General features: G+C 34.0%; 1 protein-coding gene across 7 annotated transcripts in view; it reads right to left on the bottom strand.

Annotated features, from left to right (window-relative positions):
- The window catches only part of DCAF6 (DDB1 and CUL4 associated factor 6), a 65,211-nt gene that overhangs the window by 35,969 nt on the left and 8,958 nt on the right, over positions 1 to 20,284 (bottom strand). For 6 of the 7 annotated variants that reach the window (XM_039335673.1, XM_039335668.1, XM_039335672.1 and 3 more), the window contains exons 3-10: positions 18,700 to 18,792; positions 18,076 to 18,261; positions 17,568 to 17,681; positions 15,256 to 15,391; positions 12,734 to 12,948; positions 7,620 to 7,713; positions 3,763 to 3,882; positions 2,156 to 2,398 (exon numbers count right to left, since the gene is read on the bottom strand). In XM_039335673.1, coding sequence (XP_039191607.1) covers positions 2,156 to 2,398; positions 3,763 to 3,882; positions 7,620 to 7,713; positions 12,734 to 12,948; positions 15,256 to 15,391; positions 17,568 to 17,681; positions 18,076 to 18,261; positions 18,700 to 18,792 — 1,201 coding nt within the window. The remainder of the gene's footprint in view (positions 1 to 2,155; positions 2,399 to 3,762; positions 3,883 to 7,619; positions 7,714 to 12,733; positions 12,949 to 15,255; positions 15,392 to 17,567; positions 17,682 to 18,075; positions 18,262 to 18,699; positions 18,793 to 20,284) is intronic. The other variant, XM_039335670.1, reaches the window with a different exon arrangement.

The raw sequence follows: 20,284 nt of genomic DNA, 5'->3' as shown, positions 1-20,284 counted from the left end.
AAAAGTTCTTTCAAAATAAACACTAGATCATCGGCAAATGCTTGTAACTTATATATTTCATATTTTATTTTTAATCCTTTAATTTCTATATCCTGTCTTATCCTTCTATTTAGTACTTCCAAAGTAAAGATAAATAATAATGAAGATAGTGGACATCCTTGTCTCGTGCCTTTTCTTATCTCAAAGCTCTCAGTATAATCTCCATTCACTATCACTTTTGCTGTCTGTTTACTATATATTGTTTTTATCATATTTGTAAAGTTCTTTCCAAAATCCATTATTTGTAATTGTTGAACCATAAATTGCCAAGAAACATTATCAAGCGCTTTTTGGGCATCTAAAAACACTAATGCTAATTATTTCCCTGGGTGTAATTCATAATATTCTAATACATCCATTATCACCCTTAAATTGTTTTTAATTTCTCTCTTTGGTAAAAAGCCGTTTTGATCTGGATGTATAAACTCAACTAAGTATCTTTTCAGTCTCTCTGCCATTATTGAAGTAAAAATTTTGTAATCCACATTGAGTAATGAAATTGGTCTATAGTTCTTAATATACATCAAGTCTGAATCTTCTTTTGGTATCAAAGTAATATTTGCTTCTATCCATGTATTTGGAAGCTTGGCCTCTAATAATAATCCATTACTCACATCTTTCAACGGTTCGCTTAATATATCTTGTAGATTTTTATAAAGTTCCGCCGGTAGCCCATCTGGGCCAGGTGTTTTTCCATTCCTGTCGTCGTTTTATAGCTTCTAATATCTCCATCATTGTTATTCTTTCTTCTAACATACTTTTGAATGTCTCTGGAATCTTTGGCAATTTACTTTCTTCTAAATATTGAGCAATTCTCTCTTTTGCAGCCTCCTCTTTGCCATACAATTCCTTATAATATTTCTTGATTATCTTTTTTATTTCTTCCTTTTTAAATTGTAAACAACCTTTCTCATCTACTAGGTTATGTATTATTTTCTTCTCTTTCTGTTTTTTAAGCTTATAGGCTAGCCATTTTCCTGGCTTAATGGTATTTTTGAAGAAATTTTGTTTTGCTCTCTTTATTTGTTCCGCCAGTTTTTCTGAGTCCAACAAATTCAGCTTATGTTTTATTATTTCCATTTCTCTTTTCAAAGTCTTTTCCTGTGGGTTTTGTTGTAATTCTGTCTCTAATTTTCTAAATTCTTCTTTTAATAATAAATATTGCTGTCTTCTCTATTTGTTTTTCTTTGCCATATACATTATAGCTATGGCTCTAAAATACGCTTTGGCTGTATCCCATATGTTTTGTAGTGACGTGTCTTCTTCTTTATTTTCTTTAAAGAAGAATTCCATTTCTTTTTTGGCCAAGTCTATGAATTCTTTATCTTTTAGTATAGATTGATTTAAAATCCATCTTGGTTTTTTTTTTAATTCCTTTCCATGTCGCTTTTTTCCCCCATTTTTATTATTATTATTATTTCTTTTTTTTAATTATTTTTTTATTAAGTTTTAGAAATTTTTTACAGTATATAACCAAAATCCCTCCCACCCCTCCCCCCATTTCCCAGAGCTGATTACAGGGTTACAAATAAGCAATCATAATCATGTTGCTTTTAAAGGTTATGATCTGCCCATGTGCCTATTTCTATCCCAATTTCCTGTATATCTATCTTTAGTTCAGGAGTCAGATCTTCTTCTTTTTCTAAGAACCATCTCCACATTAATTATTGCTAATTTAGGTTATAAAACAAATAATTACTTCATATTTACATACTAGCATTAGGAATTCAAAAATATTTGTAACCTAACTACAGTTGAACAAATTTTAAAACAAGCTCTATCAATGAAACTCTGGGAATGAACAAACTCAATTATCTTACAAACTTCAATATACATTACACAGCTGAAAAACTGTTCTGGGCAGGATCAGAAATTGAGCTAAACATTTAATGGCATATCTTTTTGAAGAAAAGTAGCAATATACTGTGTTGTAACAAATTATAGCCAAATGTCAGACTAATAAAATTTTGAGTGAAGATTAATGTAGTAGATTTTATAATTGGAGGTCATGCATCCAAGTACATGACCACACTGAAAATTGGTATAATAAACATGTATTTTAAACTCCTTATAAGATTAAATACATGTACTGTTTTAACAAGAAAACTTTACATACCAGGTTGGTGGAGTGTAGGAGGTGCAGGTGTCTCCAAAAAAGGTCTTTGTTCATTGTCAGGAGACGAGAGTAAAGAAGTAGAAGGAGGACTTTCTGTTGATGAAGATGTTGAGGGAGCTTGAGCTGACACTGTAGATGATGATGACTGCAATTGTTCAGGACCATCTACTTCCATGGAATTTTCTGTTTCAGCACCTGCCAAGACATTTCCTGGGGTAGAAACATCTGATCTACTTGTTCCACCTTTGAAGAAAAGCATCAACTTAACTCTGCTTGTTTTTTAAAAAAAGATTACTGGTTTATATTTATTCAACACAGTAGCAAATTAATACTTTCAACAGAGTAGATTAAATGTGCTAAATGTGATTCTTAAAAGTTTAAATTTGGAGGAGCCTATTTAAGCCATCAAGTCCAATCTCTGCTCAATGCAGGATGCCAGTTAAATTATTCAGATACTGTCAATCCTCTGCTTGAACGCTTCTAATGAAGGGGAGCCCACAATTTTTGGATAATAATTTCCATTGTCAAACTGATCTTCTTGTTAGGATATTTTTTCTAATATTTGTCTGGTTTTTGTTTGATTGATTTCAGTGTTACATGAGTCTACATCTTTCGATAACTGAAATCCATTACTGCATGTTCTGTAGTCTGCAATGAGAAAAAATGAGATATTCTTCTACATTATAATTTTTCAGGTATTTGAAGAGTATCATTTCCTTTTTGTTGTTGTTGTTGTTGTATCTTTTCAAAGCTACAAAAGTTCATCATCATCAATCTCATTTTTCAGGACTTAGTTTCTAGTCCCTCCAATCACTACTGCACTTCTTTGAGCCCTTCCATTTTTTCTGAATCTTTCTTAAAATTATTTCCCAGAACTGAACAAAGTATTTGAGTTAACCACGACCAGCACTGGAGAGGATGGATTTGGAAATTATGCTTCTGTTGATGTACTTTAAAATACAATTTGCTGTTTTATAGCCACTTCACACTATTGGTTCATAATGAGTTTGGCCTCAACTATTCCAAGATCTTTTTTATAAATACAAGTCAGGGTTTATAAATTTCATCCTATGCTTAGGCATTTGATATTTGTTTCTTAAGTAAATAATTTTGTACTTGTTTCTGTTAAATTTGATGTTGTAACTTTTCGATAATTTCTACCAAGATAATTTTCTTTGTCTTCTATAATACAATTTATCTGTATCATCTGCAAATATGGTAAATGTTCTTCTCTCCCTTTTTATTGAAATATATAATATTTCACATACAGGACTGAAATTTCTCTTTAATTTAATGAAGAACCATTAGTGAACAATCAAAGTGTTACTTTTCAGCCAACTTTGAGTCAACAATTTTCAGATTATTCAGCCAATATTTTATTAACTTATTAATCAGCATGCTATGCTATGCTGGTCACAAAATTTCATTTCGATAGCACTCCCACAATCAGTTACCCAATCAAAAACTTAGGTACAATTAATCAGAAAAGATTTGTTCTTGACATACTTACTCTTGAGTTGAGATAGCAACCTTATAATATCAGCATATTTTGGATTAAATAGACTCATTACCGTCATTTAACTGTGAGGGCTGTTAAAAGCATTTACCTCTAGAGCGAGATTGTCCTCTTCCTCTGTTGCTCTGTGCAACTTCACTTGCTTCTTCAAACCATCTTGACAACATGTCAGACATTCTTTGCATCAATGAAACGTTAGGGCTCTGTTCACCTATGCATAAATAGTGATATTAATGCTTTTACTGTATTTTTGTTTTTACTAACCACAATCATACATACTTACATCTCTGAAAAATAAAAACATAAGTGATATTTAATTTTTATATTTTGTAGGTTTTTTGTATTTTATTACCATTGTTATTATTATTTGAATGGCTACCCATCTCAACTAGGTAAATCTGAATAGCTCACAACAGGTAAAAAATAATCTAACAAAGGCAAGTTTAAAGAACAAATATGGAAACATCTAAAACCATCAATAATCATTTAAAAACAAAATCAGCAGCAGAATCCAACATTACATCAGTTCAACACAGCTGCTGTAAAAGCTTCCATCACTGCCAGGCCCCAGGTGTGATGGTAGAGCCATGTCTTCCAAGATCCTTCTAAAGGCCAGTATAGTTGGGGTCAATCTAAATTCCAGGGATGATGTTCCGCAGGTTGTGGACTATGGCAGAAAAGACTTTCTTCCTGGGTTCCACTAGATTACATTCTTTCATGGATGGAACCTGTAACCTCTCTTGCCAATTCCACTGGGACAGATAGATGCATCTAGGAGAGGTGGTCTCAAATAACCTCATCCTATGCTGCATAGGGCTTTACAGGACATTATAACCCAGAAACATACTGGCAATGAAAACAGTTTGCAGAATGTAAAGTATTATGCATAATATTATTTTTATAATAAAATCAGAATACAATTGAAGCACAATCCAATATCAATCCTATCCATTTTCCTATACAAGTTAAAAATTGGAAAAAATAAAAATGAATGAGAGAAGGATGAAAATGAAGAAAGAAAACTGTAAGAACAGTTAAAGGAAGAGAGGCAAGGCTAGTAAGAAACAAAGAAACAAAGCACTCTAAAAGTGTGCTACTATGATCACTTCAGGTAAATTTCAATCTTATTTAAACTAATACTCTATTGCACAAAGGAAATTATCTTTACTTTTTCTCCTGAATAACTCTGAAGAATCTGAAAGGATGGAAAAAATCAAAGCCTAATGGTGCAGTGGCAAAATTAAGGGTAATCCTTAATTACCACAATGGTGGTAAGATCGAATGAGCTCTGCAAGTATGAGAGAAGCCAACTTCAAATCATGTAATTATATAATTTGTGACATAGGACCATATAGAAGAAAAATGGCAATGATTCAAATAGAAATTTGCTAAATGTATACTTGACAATAACGCAATAAATTATAGGATCTATTAGAATGAGTATATATAATGAATATTAGTGAATGTACTTGCTACATATGCAGTTAAGAAAATGAGGAATTGTATTGCCTATTGAAAGGGATGCTAAAAACAGTATTAAAAAGATATAATACTTTTTAATTGGGGGTGACTTTAATATAGAAATCAGAGAAATGGAAGAACAGGAATCACAGGAAAATTTGAACTAAATTAACATAATACCTGCTTTAAGGACTAGAAATGCAGACTCAGCATAATCACATCATAAAATGTACAACACTGGAATCAAATTGATTCGATGATAGGAAACAGATGATAAGAAGTGCAATTCAGTCAACCAGGATACTACCAGATGCAGATTGTGGAACAGACCATGAATTCTTGGCATCAAATTTATGCATTAAACCTACAAAATCAATCTGGAGGACGTATAAGAGCAAAGAAAAAGTTAGTATACTTAATTTAAGTGAAAGAGAATCTGAAGGGCTAAGATTTAAGAAACATTATGAAAAACAAAGTAAAAATATGTTCCCAAAATTCCAAAGACAAAAAGATCCAAGTGGTTTTCAGAACAAGTTATTACAACAACCAGTAAAACATAAAGGATGAAAAACTTGAGCAATATACAGGACATATTACTGAATCACAATGTTCAACAATTAAGGGTAAATAAAGAAAGATATCAATCAAGAGTGTTGACGAATAGAAGAATATAACATTAAAAGGAAAAGAAGAGATCTCTTTAAGAAAATTGGAAAAATAAAGGGAAATCTACAGAGGTAGGAATATTTAAGAATAACAGAAGAAATGTAAGTAAGGAAATTTTATTAAAGGTAAATGTAAATACTCTTTTGAAATTCTAACCATCAAGAATTAGAATGTAAGAAACATTTGCAGAATGTGAATACATTCAGGAACTGATAAAAGGTAGGTAGAGTATGCCAATTGTCAAATAGGAAAGCACCAAGCACAGATGAAATACTTTTAAAGGCACAGAGAACAGGCAGTTGGACAGTTCTGTGTCAATAAATATAAAATATCACTATCTGGCTTAGAATATAGAGAAGATTAGTTGGGAGATATAGCTATGTAACATTGTGAGATGTAAAAATTACCAAATCATAGCACTAATTCCACACAAAACTTTCACTTAATTCCTTACAAAAAAGCTTAGAGCTATATATTGAGAGAAATATGTCAAATTAACAACCAGATTTCTAAAATGGCAGAGGATAGGCAGGACAATGAAGAGAGCAAGAGGATATAAGGCGTTTTTTTTTTAATCTTTGCTTTAATGATCATGCAGAAGGTGATATATACTAAAGCTAAAGAGTGTGCCAGAATATTATTTTCCTGAGGAATCTGTACAATGAACAAAAATAAAAATAAAAAACAGAACAAAAAGAGATGACAACTGGAATCTGAATAGGAACTCAAAACATTAACTGGAATATGCAGATAGTTAACACAGTCTTGTTAATTGAAAGTAAAGTAAAAGTAAAGATGACTGAGGCTGATTGTGAAAATAAAAACAGATCATGAGAAATCTGGTTTAAAACTAAATTAATAAGATACAGATTACAGCAACTGACATGCTTTATGAACTTTATCTGAAGATGAAAAAGTGAAATTGGTAGGTAGGCGCAATAATATAAAAAAAAATAAGGAAAATCTGCTGGAAATGTAAAGAAAAGATCAATCTCAGGGAGAAAGATAAGGATAGTTAAAATAATGGGATTTTCATTGCAATTTTCAGAGGTAGCACTTGGCTGTGAAAGCTGGACACTGAGAATGGGAGAGAATGATTATTTTGAATTATGGATCTAGAAACAGTTGCTAAGAGTATCATGAATCAGGAGAGTCTCCATCAATGAAGTTTTATGTCAAATAAAAATTGATTTTTAGAGAATTAAAGTCAAGTTAACTCAAGTGTAAAAGAAATCAGTGATGGACAACAAGTTGAGAGAATTAGAAGAAGCAGAAGACAATGGATAAAGTGGATAGAAGAAAGTAAAGTTACTGCTAGAATGACTTTGAAAGGACTTTACCATCAGAGACATAAGCATTTGGCAATACTGTCACTATGATTTGAATCTGAATCAATTATGCTTATGGTGTATGAGCAGAGGTTTTGCTACATCTCTTTGCTTCTCATACTCTTCCAGCACTGACTACAAAACCCATTTCAGTGGGTTCCCAATCTATCAGAATAGATTTGGAAAAGTTCAGAAACTAGAATTCTTTTCACTAGAATTTCCAAATTTAGTTATAATGGGGAATTTTGGCTTAACACAAAGTAACATTTCTGTGTCAGAGCTGATGCTTGATAGAAAAAAAGAATAAGGAACAATTTGTCTGCAGCCTGAAAAAACATAAATGAAGTCATGGATAACTGTCTAAATATGGTCATTATTTAGACCATATTATTAGAGATAGAACATGTCTAAAATTATAGCATCATTGTACATATAATATTAAGCAAAGTTTAAATTAAAAACTAGGATAAATATAAATATCAAAATATAGTACCATCTCTTTCTCTTTCACTTTCCGGCCTTGCCCTTGGTCCAGTATCTGACCAATCTCCTCTTAATCGCAAACGTTTGACAGGGGGCTGCCGTAACTAAAGGAAAAAAACAAGGAAATTAAAGGTGCAAATGTTCTATTCTATTTATCTATATGAGATAAAGTTAAAATTCTTAGAGTTTTATTGTCTTATTTTTATCAAGATGGACAAACCTGCAACCATAATTTGGTTTAGGAAGAAAGTAGAAAACTAGTACTGTCATTATATATAAATGGACTACTTTAGGTATCTGTAAGAGTTTGAGAATGATGAGTGGGATTTTTAATAATTTTTTTCTCTTTAGTATCAGAGTCCATGAATAACAAACTGATGCACTTATTTTTTTTTAACTTTCAGAATCCCCAGTTTTTAACTCTGTCAGTTGGTATTTATAGCGTTATATTTTAAATCATCAAAAGAGGACATTACCTAAATCTATTCCAAAGCATAGATGCTTTTCAATTTTTCTTCAGGTTAAAAGAAATATGCCATAAGGTGCAGATACACATACTGTAGTGGGCTGTATATTTAAAAACAGTGAGTGAGCTGTGGAATTATTTAGATTAACATTTAGTAAAAATAGAGAACTGGCTACAGTATTATATCATATTATACCCTTAATCTCTCTCCTAACCAGAGAATACTTTTTCTTCTAATCTCAGAGAAAGAACATTTGAACTAGGCTGAATGTCAGGTTTCCTGACCTGGACTTGGCAATAAACCAGAAATTTCCTGAAACATCACAGTTTAGTTTGAATCCTTGGGTTGAAGATTGGCAAAAGATTCACAAACAGGGTTCAGCTAGATTAAAATTAAGGTAAGAATGAAGCTGTACAAACAACAGATTGCCCATGATTTCTTCCTCCAACTTTTCCAGATTAACAGTTGTTGCTTGTTTATATAACAGCCATCGTGGCTTGGGAATTGCTCATTCTTACCTTAGCCCTTACACTTAATAACAGTCAGGTTAACTTCTTAAGGATTGTTGATTGAACATTAAACCCTAATATAGTTGCAACTTATTTTTAGATAATGAGTATCAGTTATATTTGACTTGGGGATAAATATAAATATCTCACTAATCAACAGTGAAAAATTGGTTGAGAAAGCAGAAAGAGCAGGAAACGATCATGTAATGCTGAAACTTTTTATTTTAGTAAACTCAAAGAAATGATAAATAGAACTTCATGACATGAAAAACTGACAGAATTTAATGTGGGCAGAAGTTCCTGAAAGTACAAATCTATATAACTCCAAAAAGGAAAAAAATGAAGGATAATAAAAGAAGCCAATGTGGCTTTATAAAACAGTGAAGCTCTAAAACAAAAAACAGGACACAGAAGTAAAGAATTAGTCCAAAAAGTAAGAATACCACAGGTTTCCCAGAAAGGAAGTTTAGCCAAGAATAACAAAAAGGTCTTTACAGTTGATCAAAATAAAAGGAAAAGAATTAGAACACCAGCTTGGTGAAGAAAGGAATTGCTATCCAATAAAAATTAAGCAACTGATCTGCATCTATGGCTGTTTGCAGCATCCTGTGGTCATATAAACATGATTTACAACATTTTTTGTCAGAAACTGTGAGCCACCCAGAATTATTTGCTGAGATGGGTGGCCATAGAAATCAAATAAATAAATTAAACAGCATTTACTTCTAATTTCTAGCATAAAAATTTACTTGACAACTGCAGCATTTCCTTAACAACCACAAAAAAATGTTGAAAATCGGGTTTGTTGTGTGATGACCCACTTAACAACAGATACAACTTAACTAAGCCCGTAACTGTGGGCTCAATTATGGTCATAAATTGAGGATTACCTGTATGCAATTGCTAATCCTTTGAGATGTTTCCCTTCCCTGTGTGTATGAGTCCATTGTATATATGGACACATACACACAAGAGCCTGATACTTAAAAGAATGCAATTTTATAAGTGAATGTTTATCTTTTGCTATAGAAAATTATTCAAAATTTGCCATTAATTTTTTTTAGTTTTCTATTTAGAAGGCTTAATGTATGGGAACATTTTTACATATCGACTCATCAATGTTCTACAAAACCTAGTGGAATCTAGCCAAATACAAGAGCATGTGATTGTAGACTTAATAATTTTAACTTTGATATTTAAAACTTTCAATCTAATAATAACTTTACATACATCCTATTATCCCCAAGATTTTTCCTTTTTTAAAAATCACACACAGGGCAGAACACATTTTTACTAATGTAGTATTGATGAATTCCAACAAGTAGTGCCTGACAAATTCTTCATGATGCTATTTATGTTATTCAAGGAAACACAATGTTATCAACACAGGGATACTTCTCTATTACTGGAATAGGATTTTAATACTTGAAAGGAACCCACAGTTTTTGCAGCCGTGGAATGGAATGGGAGCTCTAGGCTCTAGTTTACATATGCCAAAAAATCAGAAATCTCTAAAGTATAATTGCAATTTGCCCATGATTTAATAATAATTCAGAAATTATTTTGCTGTGTGATAGCATAGTGGTGCTTCAACACCAATTCAAAAGATGTACTTTAAACCTTGAATAAACACAGCATTCTTACTATTCATTAAATCAGCCTCCTTTTTTCAGGTTTGCGTGGAAAGTTCAAATACTCCTGAATTATTTTCAAATGTGTACATAGCTCTAATAATCAGCTAAGAAAAAATAGGATTGTCTGTTGTGCTTTAAAATAAGAAAAGCAAAACTGTCATATCTCATCTGCTAATCGTTACAAACATTTGTCTATTGTCATATCAACAGACTTTAGAGGGTTTACAGCAAGCAAACAATTCAGCCAAAACAATTCAAACCCTGTAATACCAATTCAAAATATATTAAATAAAAACTGGAACACATATAAAATGTAAAAACTAAAAACACTAAAAATAACAACAAAGGGAGACTAAACATTATTTAGTTTCCAATTGTCTCAAAGAACAAACCCAAGTTTACTGCTTTTCTGACATTCAAAATGTGAGGATTAATTGAATATCCAAGACAAGCTGTTCCTTGATAATGAGACAATCACAAAGCTCTGTCTACTGGGTTCCAACCTTTCCTCGCATGAGAAGGAACCCAAAGCATCTTTTTGATAACACTGCCTATATGCTCTTGATGGGAAAAAAGACAACCTATGTAAGGCTTATAGTTTAAGATCTGAACTTTGAATTTCATTCAGAATCCCATTTATATCAATGCAGTGCTTGAAATGCAGTACTTGTTAAAGCTGCTCTTACCCATCAGGAAATGGATAGATGATTCTGTTCTCACTGTATTTTCTAAGTGTTCTGCACAGGAAGACTCAAATACAGGTAGTCCTCAATTTACGACCATAACTGAGTCCCAAATTTCTGTTGTTAAGCAAGATAGTTGTTAAGTGAGTTTTGCCCTATTTTATGACGTTTCTTACCACAGTTGTGAAGTGAATCATTGCAGTTGTTAAGTTAGTAACATCTTGTTAAGTGAATCTGGCTTCCCCACTGACTTTGCTTGTCGGCAGGTCGCAAAAGATGACCACATTATCCTTGGACACAGCAACCATCATAAACACATGCCAGTTGCGAAGCATCCAAATTTTGATTATGTGACCTCCCCCAGGATGCTGCAACAGTCGGAAGTGTGAAAACAGTGGTGTCACTTTTTTCAGTGCCATTGTAATGGTCATTAAATGAATACAATTGTTTTGAGGACCAGCTATCGAGCATGTTGCAATTGTCAAATTCCTAGATGATATGGATATGAATCATTGTAGTTATTTTCTGAATAGTAAGCAATATGTTTATAAATATCTACTGCCCTGTGCATGAATACATAGAGCAATGTTTCCTGAAAACTTTGCATAAAAATGAATTCATTTATCGTTCATAAAACCTATGAACAAAAGAAAAAAGAGGGTTGCAGGGCATGGAGTCAAATTTGTAACTCAAATGCATTGACAAATATGCTCATAAATAGTCTCATTCTTAAGCACTACGTTATTCAAACATGTTTTTCTCCTTATCTCAAATTGTATATATAGTGAAATGTCTTTTCCATGTTTTCTACCATAAGATATCTAATGTGTGTGATTATCATGACAAAGAGACCAAATGCACTACAATACCAAAACTTTTGTTAGGCATTCTCTGCTATGTTACACACTGCAGAGTTGCCTAGGTTAAAAACTTGTTCACCAGCTTCGGCACAATATAGTTTGCCCAAATTTCTTATATCAGACAGATCCTTTCCCTTTTGTGTAAGGGGTTGGACAATATGTTGACAGCTCTTTTGTCTCCATAGTAATGGTAGTAGTGATTGCAAGTAAGGGATTAAATGGGAAATGAGATGCACAATTAGAATGACCGTACAACATGATGGTAAATACGTGAGAGCAAAAAAAAAAAAAAAAAGTTGCTGATGGAAAGGTCAAGCAGTTTTGGCAAGAAGTTTGTGATGTTTTTAGACCTTTGGTGCAAATTGACTTTCTAGCATACATTGCATAATACCATCTTTTTGTTGCTTTTGCATAAAAAGAATTTATGCAAGAGAAAATAACAAAACAAAAACAAAGAAAATTCATGTAAATGAAAAAATATAGGTAGCACATTATTATACTTGATGTAGTCAGTAAACTTCCTTAAATCAAAACTACAGTATCAGAATTTCCAGCATAGGTCGAATCATTCAGTGTTGCAATTGTTCATAGCAAATTTAAGACATATAGTTCAGAAAGGAAACATCAGAATTTAAAAAACAAGAAACAGCCCATCTATTTGTATATTTTCTTAAATGCTGCCCAAAGTTATATAGTCTGAGTTGGGCAGCCATTTAAATGCTTAAACAAACACTCTTGTTCTCTTCTAGGACTGAAATTTTAGCTACTATTTTTGTTCACGTGTTTTTTTAATATGATTTTCTCAGAATCTCTAACAAAACTATCTATCTGACATTGATCATTTATTAAATATTTCATTTTTTAAAATATTAGCTAAATTACACTGATATAACAACTGTGGTTTAAGAAAAGTATTTTTAAAAAATATAGCTAATTATCTTGACATCGAATCAGCACTATGGAAAGCTTACCTCTTCTCTTCGCTCTTCTGCAGAAGGAACTTTCAATTCTCTAGCTGTATCATCCTTAGGATCAAATAGGTATATGTAGTCTGAAGAATAGCTCACAAGAATTTCTTGTCCATCTTCACTGTAGCAGAGAGATGTTACCCTACAGGATTTATTATTAAGATGAGGAGGAACAAAACGTGCCACCAATCCTGTAGTACCCCTGCCTGCATAATTACCTACAAGAAAAAAACAACAGCTGAAAATATTCTCCATTTTTCAAATGCAAAACAGTATATGCAAATCTGTCTAGTGTTCATTTGAAATGAAGAGACTTTTACTGAAAAAATATGCAGCTTGCAAGAAAAATAAAACTCTTTTTAGTTATCTCACAAGAAACACAACAAAAACAGTTGAGTATGGAGATATCTGGAGAGCCGACTTTTATAGGGTTTTGCGATATGTTGACAATTGGGCAAATTTAGGTTTGATGGGCCAGAGAAGGTATGTCAGGAATCACTCAGTGAGATGTTTCAGGGAATTTAGTTCACGTCTCATCTAGCCTAGTTCATGGTTTTGGAAGATTGCCCATGATCTCAGCCTCAGTCTCCACTGATAAAAGCCAGGCTGTTTGTAATAAAAATGCATTTGTTCATGACTTGGTCATGAATAAGCAAACAAAAATGACATATTCAAAATTTTCTTCCTATCAGTAGCAGTGTAGAATAAAATGAAATCAGGATCAGTAAAAAACAGTAAAATTGGTTCCAATACAGTTGGTTGATCAGTCAGCCCAATCAATAAACATCCAAATGTCCACTCAAGCTTAATAATAATCTCCCAGAAGCCCTTTCAATCCTCTTCCCTCCAAAACCCTAAATCCTAGCTTCCCTCTTCCTCATATTAAATTATTATTTTGTACACTGCAATCTTTTGACTTCTTCATAATTGCAATGGCCTCCAAAATACTGCCCTCCAGAGTTTCAGGACATTAATTTGGATGTGCCACTGCAAGAAGTCATGTTCTGCTTGGTGGTATAAAGTTATTTGTAATAAATTAATAAATAAAATAGGGTATTTATAAATTATATAAAATAAATTTAATTCATAAAATCTATTTCTGAGTTTAAACTATAGTTTTATGTGTTTTCTATCTCAAAGTGGTAGGAAACTATACTAAAAATGTTTAGCAATTATAGAAAACAAAAACAAAAAAACCAAAACAAAACAAAACCAAGTAAAACTAATATTTGTTCTAAAGCTACCCTAATCAAAAATTAATATAACCATGATGTTTAGTATTTAAATCATTAAACAACAACAAAAAACAGTTTTTGAAGGAAAATATTTCTACATTTATTTCTCATGACTATTCAAAAATAAAAAGAAAAAAATATTGTTGATGGGCATGCAATTTCTTTTTACATCAAATCTAAAGGCTACGTTTTCTTTGGAGTTCAAAAATTAACTTGGAAATTAGTGAAAAGCCAGCCCAATGAGGCATAAAATAATACTAGGGCAAATACAGAATACCAGTGTTGGAAGCAACCTTGGAAGTCTTCTAGTCCAACCCCCTGATCAAGCAGGAAACCTATACCATTTCAGACAAATGGTTGTCCAGTCTCTTCTTAAAAACTTCCAGTGTTGGAGCATTCACAACTTCTGGAGGCAAGTTGTTCCACTGATTAATTGTTCTGTCAGGAAATTTCCCCTTAATTCTAGGTTGGTTCTCTCCTTGATTAGTTTTCCTCCATTGCTTCTTGTCCTGCCTTCAGGTGCCTTGGAGAATAGATCAACTCCCTCCTCTTTGTGACAGCCTCTTAGATACTGGAACACTGCTATCATGTCACCCCTAGTCCTTCTTTTCATTAAACTAGGCATTACCAATTTCAGTAACCGTTCTTTATATGTATTTAGTCTCCAGTCCCTTAATCATCTTTGTTGTTCTTCTCTGTACTCTTTCCAGAGTCTCAACATCTTTTTTTATAATATGGTGACCAAAAGTGGTTGCAGTATTACAAGTGTGGTCTTACCAAGACATTATAAAGTGGTATTAACACTTCACATGATCTTGATTCTATTCCTCTGTTAATGCAGCCTAGGACTGCATGGGCTTTTTTGGCAGCTGCAGCACACTGATGGTTCATATTTAAGTGATTGTTCACTAGGACTCCAAGATCCCTCTCACAGTTATTTTTATTGAGCCAGGTACCACCTATACTATATCTGTGCATTTGCGGGTTTTTTGCCTAAATGCAGAACCTTACTTTTTTCACCACTGAATTTCATTTTGTTAGATAAGGTACACAAATGCCATTTAAACAAACAGAATGTCAATACTTTACAGTCCACATTGCAAGAAAACATTGAAAACAATCTTAACAGACTTTGAGAGTCTTTTAAAAGAGTAGTATTCTGAATATTATCAGATATTATGAATAGAAACAAACACTGTAGACAAAATATTTTGCATTACATAAATTCATTGGAAATGCACATCTAATATACCTCAGCTATGTATTCAACATTAACGTATATCATCCTACCTGTTGCTCTTGTGCCAAGCATGCGTCGATCATATATTCTTACTGAACTATCAGAACAGCCAACTGCAAGGTAATATGGTATGGGTGGGCAGATGGCTACAGATGTGGCAGCTCTCCTACAATTGATTAAAATATCCTAGGGGGAAAAAAGAGGAAATACTGCACTTATTTGAAAAGCCCACACAAATATTGTATTATCTCATCTATGATTACAATATGAAATTAACTTGGAATGACTAATTTAAGACAAGCTAAGTCTGGCTCTCATCAAAATATATTTTAATCATTGGAAAGCAGACAAGAATACAGTTACTAGACCAAGATCAGACACCAAAACAGTGTGTGTGTGTGTGTGTGTTTGTAATTTATTAAGCAAATTTATATAGCCACCCACCTCACCAAAAATGACTCTGGGTGGCAGACAAAAATCAGATAAAACAAGAAATGTAAAAACAACAGATATAATAATAATAATAGTAGTAAAGTTGGAAGGGACCTTGGAGGTCATCTAGTCCAACCCCCTGCTCGGGCAGGAAACCCTACACCATTTCGGACAAATGGCTGGCCAGTCTCTTCTTAAAAACTTCCAGTGTTGGAGCATTTACTGCTTCTGGAGGCAAGCTGTTCCACTGATTAATTGTTCTCACTGTCAGGAAGTTTCTCCTTAGTTCTAGGTTGCTTCTCTCCTTGATTAGTTTCCACCCATTGCTTCTTGTCCTGCCTTCAGGTGCTTTGGAAAATAGCTTAATTCCCTCTTCTTTACGGCAGCCCCTGATATTGGAACACTGCTATCATGTCCCCCCTTGTCCTTCTCTTCGTTAAACTAGACATACCCAATTCTAGCAACCGTTCCTTATGTTTTAGCCTCCAGTCCCCTAATCATCTTTGTTGCTCTTCTCTGTACTCTTTCTAGAGTCTCAACATCTTTTTTACATCGTGGTGACCAAAACTGGATGCAGTATTCCAAGTGTGGCCTTACCAAGGCATGGAAGAGTGGTATTAATACTTCACGTGATCTTGATTCTATCCCTCTGTTAATGCAGCCTAGCACTGTGTTGGCCTTTTTGCAGCTGCAGCACACTGCTGGCTCATATTTAGGTGATTGTCTACTAGGACTCCGAGGTCCCTCTCACAGTTACTACTATTGAGCATGGTGCCACCTATGCTGTACTTGTGCATTTGGTTTTTCTTGCCTAAATGTAGAACCTTGCTTTTTTCACCATTGAATTTCATTTTGTTAGTTAGTGCCCAGAGTTCAAGTCTGTCCAGATCCTTCTGTATCTTAAGCCTGTCTTCTGGAGTGTTGGCTATTCCTGCCAGCTTGGTGTCATCTGCAAATTTGATGAGTTCCCAATCTATCCCTTCATCCAAATCGTTGATGAAGATGTTGAAGAGTACTGGGCCCAGAACAGAGCCCTGGGGCACCCCACTACACACTTCCCTCCAAATAGATGCAGTTCCGTTGAGGACCACTCGCTGAGTACGGCCGGTCAGCCAGCTACGGATCCATCTGGTGGTGGTTCTGTCTACCCCACATTTTTCTATCTTGTCAATCACTTTTATATTTTATATAAAATATAAAAATCTGTATTAATAAATATCATAAAAAACAAAGATACAAACTACAGACCAAAGGGACAATAAAAATGCCCACCTCAGCAATCGAGATATCTAAAAACATTTCCATTTCCCTGGGCCCCTCCAGGGCTTATAACATAACCACATCAAAATATAGCAATTTCCAATCATCATCCTTTTTTTTTCTTTTTGCCTCCAAAAGAGGCACTAGGTCTTATTTTCAGCAGGTGTCTTTCCCACTCACCTCGCGGTAGCGGCACCAACAGCCCTGCCCAACCAGTCCACTTCTTCTACAGCTGAAGGAGCAGCTTCATTCTGCAGCTGAGGATGGAGCTCCAGTCTGCATTTTGCAGTCAGGGACCTTTCCGGAAAGGCCTCTGACTGCAAAATGCAGGCCAGGGGACACCACAGAAGAAGTGGGCCAGTGAGGAGAAGCAGGCCTGGTAAGTGGGTGGGGGTGCGTGCGGCAGTTCCTCTCCCTCAGCCTAGCTTGATTTTTAGGTGTGCGCCTCACCCCAAAACTAGGGCTTATTTTTGGGGTAGGGCTTACATTAGGTCCACTCCAAAAATCAAGCTAGGGCTTATTTTGGGGGTAGGTCTTACTTTTGGGAAAACACGGTACATAGCTTGATTATGTATCGTGGACGCTTTTCCATAATTTCTACTGCCGGCAACAAGCAAATTAAGTTCTGAACCTAATGTGATACTTCATGTCATTAACAAATCTCTCTTACATCTTTACAGTCTTCTTTTGTACAACTTGTCCTGATTCTTGTATCAAACCATCTTACAGTACCATCTTCTCCACAAGACAAAAATGTGTAGGGATCATTTGGGACTGTCATGATCTACAAAGTAAAGATAAGTAGAATTAAAAATGGCATCAAAAGTTGCTTTAAAAACTGAGCTTAAGATCCAAAAATTGCATAAACATTACCTATATAATCTTATATAATAAAAATCAATTAATATGTAATTAATAATATAATAAACTGATTTTGGTCCTGAATTATATAATCAGAATACAATTTAATGAAAAATACTGAATAGCATTTGAAGCCTTTTTGGCACAGACTGAATTTGATGTATCCATTCGATAGAGCATTGAAAATAGATTTCCAAATATTTATATACTTTGGTCTGTTCTATTTGCAAGTCACTGGATTTCCACCTATGATCACAATTTGCATAAGTATTTAATTAATGCTGTCTTTATAGTAACAAGGTATTATATTGTAGTACCTCATATGTAGTTCCATAGTGGCAAGTAAATTGGCACTGTCTGTTGGTTTCAGCATCTTGTTCAACATTAGTATAAAAAATGACCCCATCTCCAGAACAGGATATTATTTGCTTATCATTGGTGCATGGTAAAAATTTTGCACTAAAAATATTTGCCCTGTGTCCTGAGCGAATGGTTGTTAATACCTAGGAAACAAGATTAACATTTTTATTAGCCTACACAAGAGATGGGGAATGATAACTCCTATATACCTTTTCTACCATTACCCTATCCATCCACCAAAATCATTTAATATGATGGTCCTTTATATTAATAATTGATTCTTTCTGATGTGTTGAGGCTGAAAGTCTCCAAATCAGCCAATTAATTTCACAGTTGTAGAAGAATATGGCCATTGCATTAATACAATATTTACATAACATGATTGGGAATGGTAGAAAAGGAAATAGGAGAAATTCATATGATCTTTCCTGTGTTTTTGTGAAATTTAATGGGTTTTGCATCAATCCTTTCACTGAGGACAGATAAAAATTTTTGAAAGTATACAGGATACAGATAGTATCATCAAAACATGTATTTATAATAGCATTTTAACCAGAAGAATGAATAGTTGGCTACCTTACCTTTCTACTATATGGATTAGTAATTACAAGATTAGTATCATCAGATCCAGATAGAATATATTCTCCTGTATCATTCCAGCATATTGTATTCACCTGTGAATAAATATTTAGCAGCTACATTAATCTTGAAGAGTTTTCAAAATTACATATAAAAATATTAAAAGTACTTAGTTGGCCACAACAAAATATTAATGATTAATAAATAAATATTGCAAGATCCTTGGTTTGGCCTCACATTATTAACATGCCTATTTTTCTGAAAACTGAAGCCACAGAAAAATAATACCTCTGAAGGCTGAATCCTGTCAAGATTAATAATCAATTCCCAATATAAATGGACAAAGAAAAACTTAATTTAAATGTGAAAAATATTTAGCTGAATGCTATTAGTGTGGAACAAACTAGATCTAGGCCAGGGAATGTACTTAGCATATGGAAATATTGTTTCCAATAGAAAATGTGTAGCTCATAGTTGAACTGTGGAATGCTAGGTGCTTTTGGGGCTTTGCTCGCAGACATATCATTAACTGACTAGATCATTAACTGACCACCGTAGGTAACATCATCAGTGCTTATTACTGTAGGGTTTGCTCCCTGTTTCCATAAAGTAGCTTGCCCTGCCAGTGTTGGTGGGGTTGTGGTTTTCTCTTTGATAGTTCCTTGATTGCGATAGTTTTGTGCTTGATTGTTTATATTATATTATACTTATCTTGTAATTACTTTATATACTTTATATTATACTTATTTGAGTGTTGATTGTTAAAGAGAATGTGTTCTGATCTTTTTCTTTTCTTCTTAGCTTTTTATTGTCTCTTTTGAATGATATGAAAATGTGGTTTATCTCTGTGTGTCTGCTGATGGCTGATTTGTCTCAATGCAAAGCTTCCAGGAACTCCCTAGTGCAATGGTTCTCAACCTTTTTAATGCCGCGACCCCCAACCGGTCATAAGTCGAGGACTACTCAACCGGTCGTAAGTCAAGGACTACTCAACTGGTGCAGCACTGTTTGCAGAATGGGATTTTTGGCGGGCTCAGCAGGGCAGAAACAGTCTGGACAATTCCTATTGGCTTTTAAAAGCCAATAGAATTAGACTCTATTCAAGAGAGTCTATTCTATTGGCTTTCAAAAGCCAATAGAATAAAAGGGAGAAGCACAGCTAAGGAAAAGGGGGAAAAAATGGCGGACTGCGTTGTTTGGCGACCCCCATAAAATGGTCATTCGACCCCAAACGGGGTCCCAACCCACAGGTTGAGAACCACTGCCCTAGTGTTTTTAGACTTAGCCTGGTCTATATTGTTTAAGTCAGTATAAGTAGTTCTTGACTTATGACCACAATTGGGACTAGAATTTCTGCTTCTAAGCAAAGTGATTATTAAGTCAGTGGTGCTTGATTTTACAACCTTTTTTGCCATGGTTGTTAAGTCACTGCAGTCATTAAGCAAATCCAGCTTTCTCCATTGACTTTGTTAGAAAGAAGATGTTTGGGAAGTTTGTAAATGGTGACCACATGATCCGAGGACACCACAACTGTCACAGAGGCATGTCGGTTGCCAAGCACCTGAATTTTGATCAGGTGAGCATGGG

Source organism: Crotalus tigris, unplaced genomic scaffold (genome assembly GCF_016545835.1).
Source record: "Crotalus tigris isolate CLP2741 ecotype Arizona unplaced genomic scaffold, ASM1654583v1 scf7180000017646.2482762, whole genome shotgun sequence".
NCBI classification, from domain to species: domain Eukaryota; kingdom Metazoa; phylum Chordata; class Lepidosauria; order Squamata; family Viperidae; genus Crotalus; species Crotalus tigris.
This window is presented reverse-complemented; position numbering and strand designations above follow the sequence as displayed.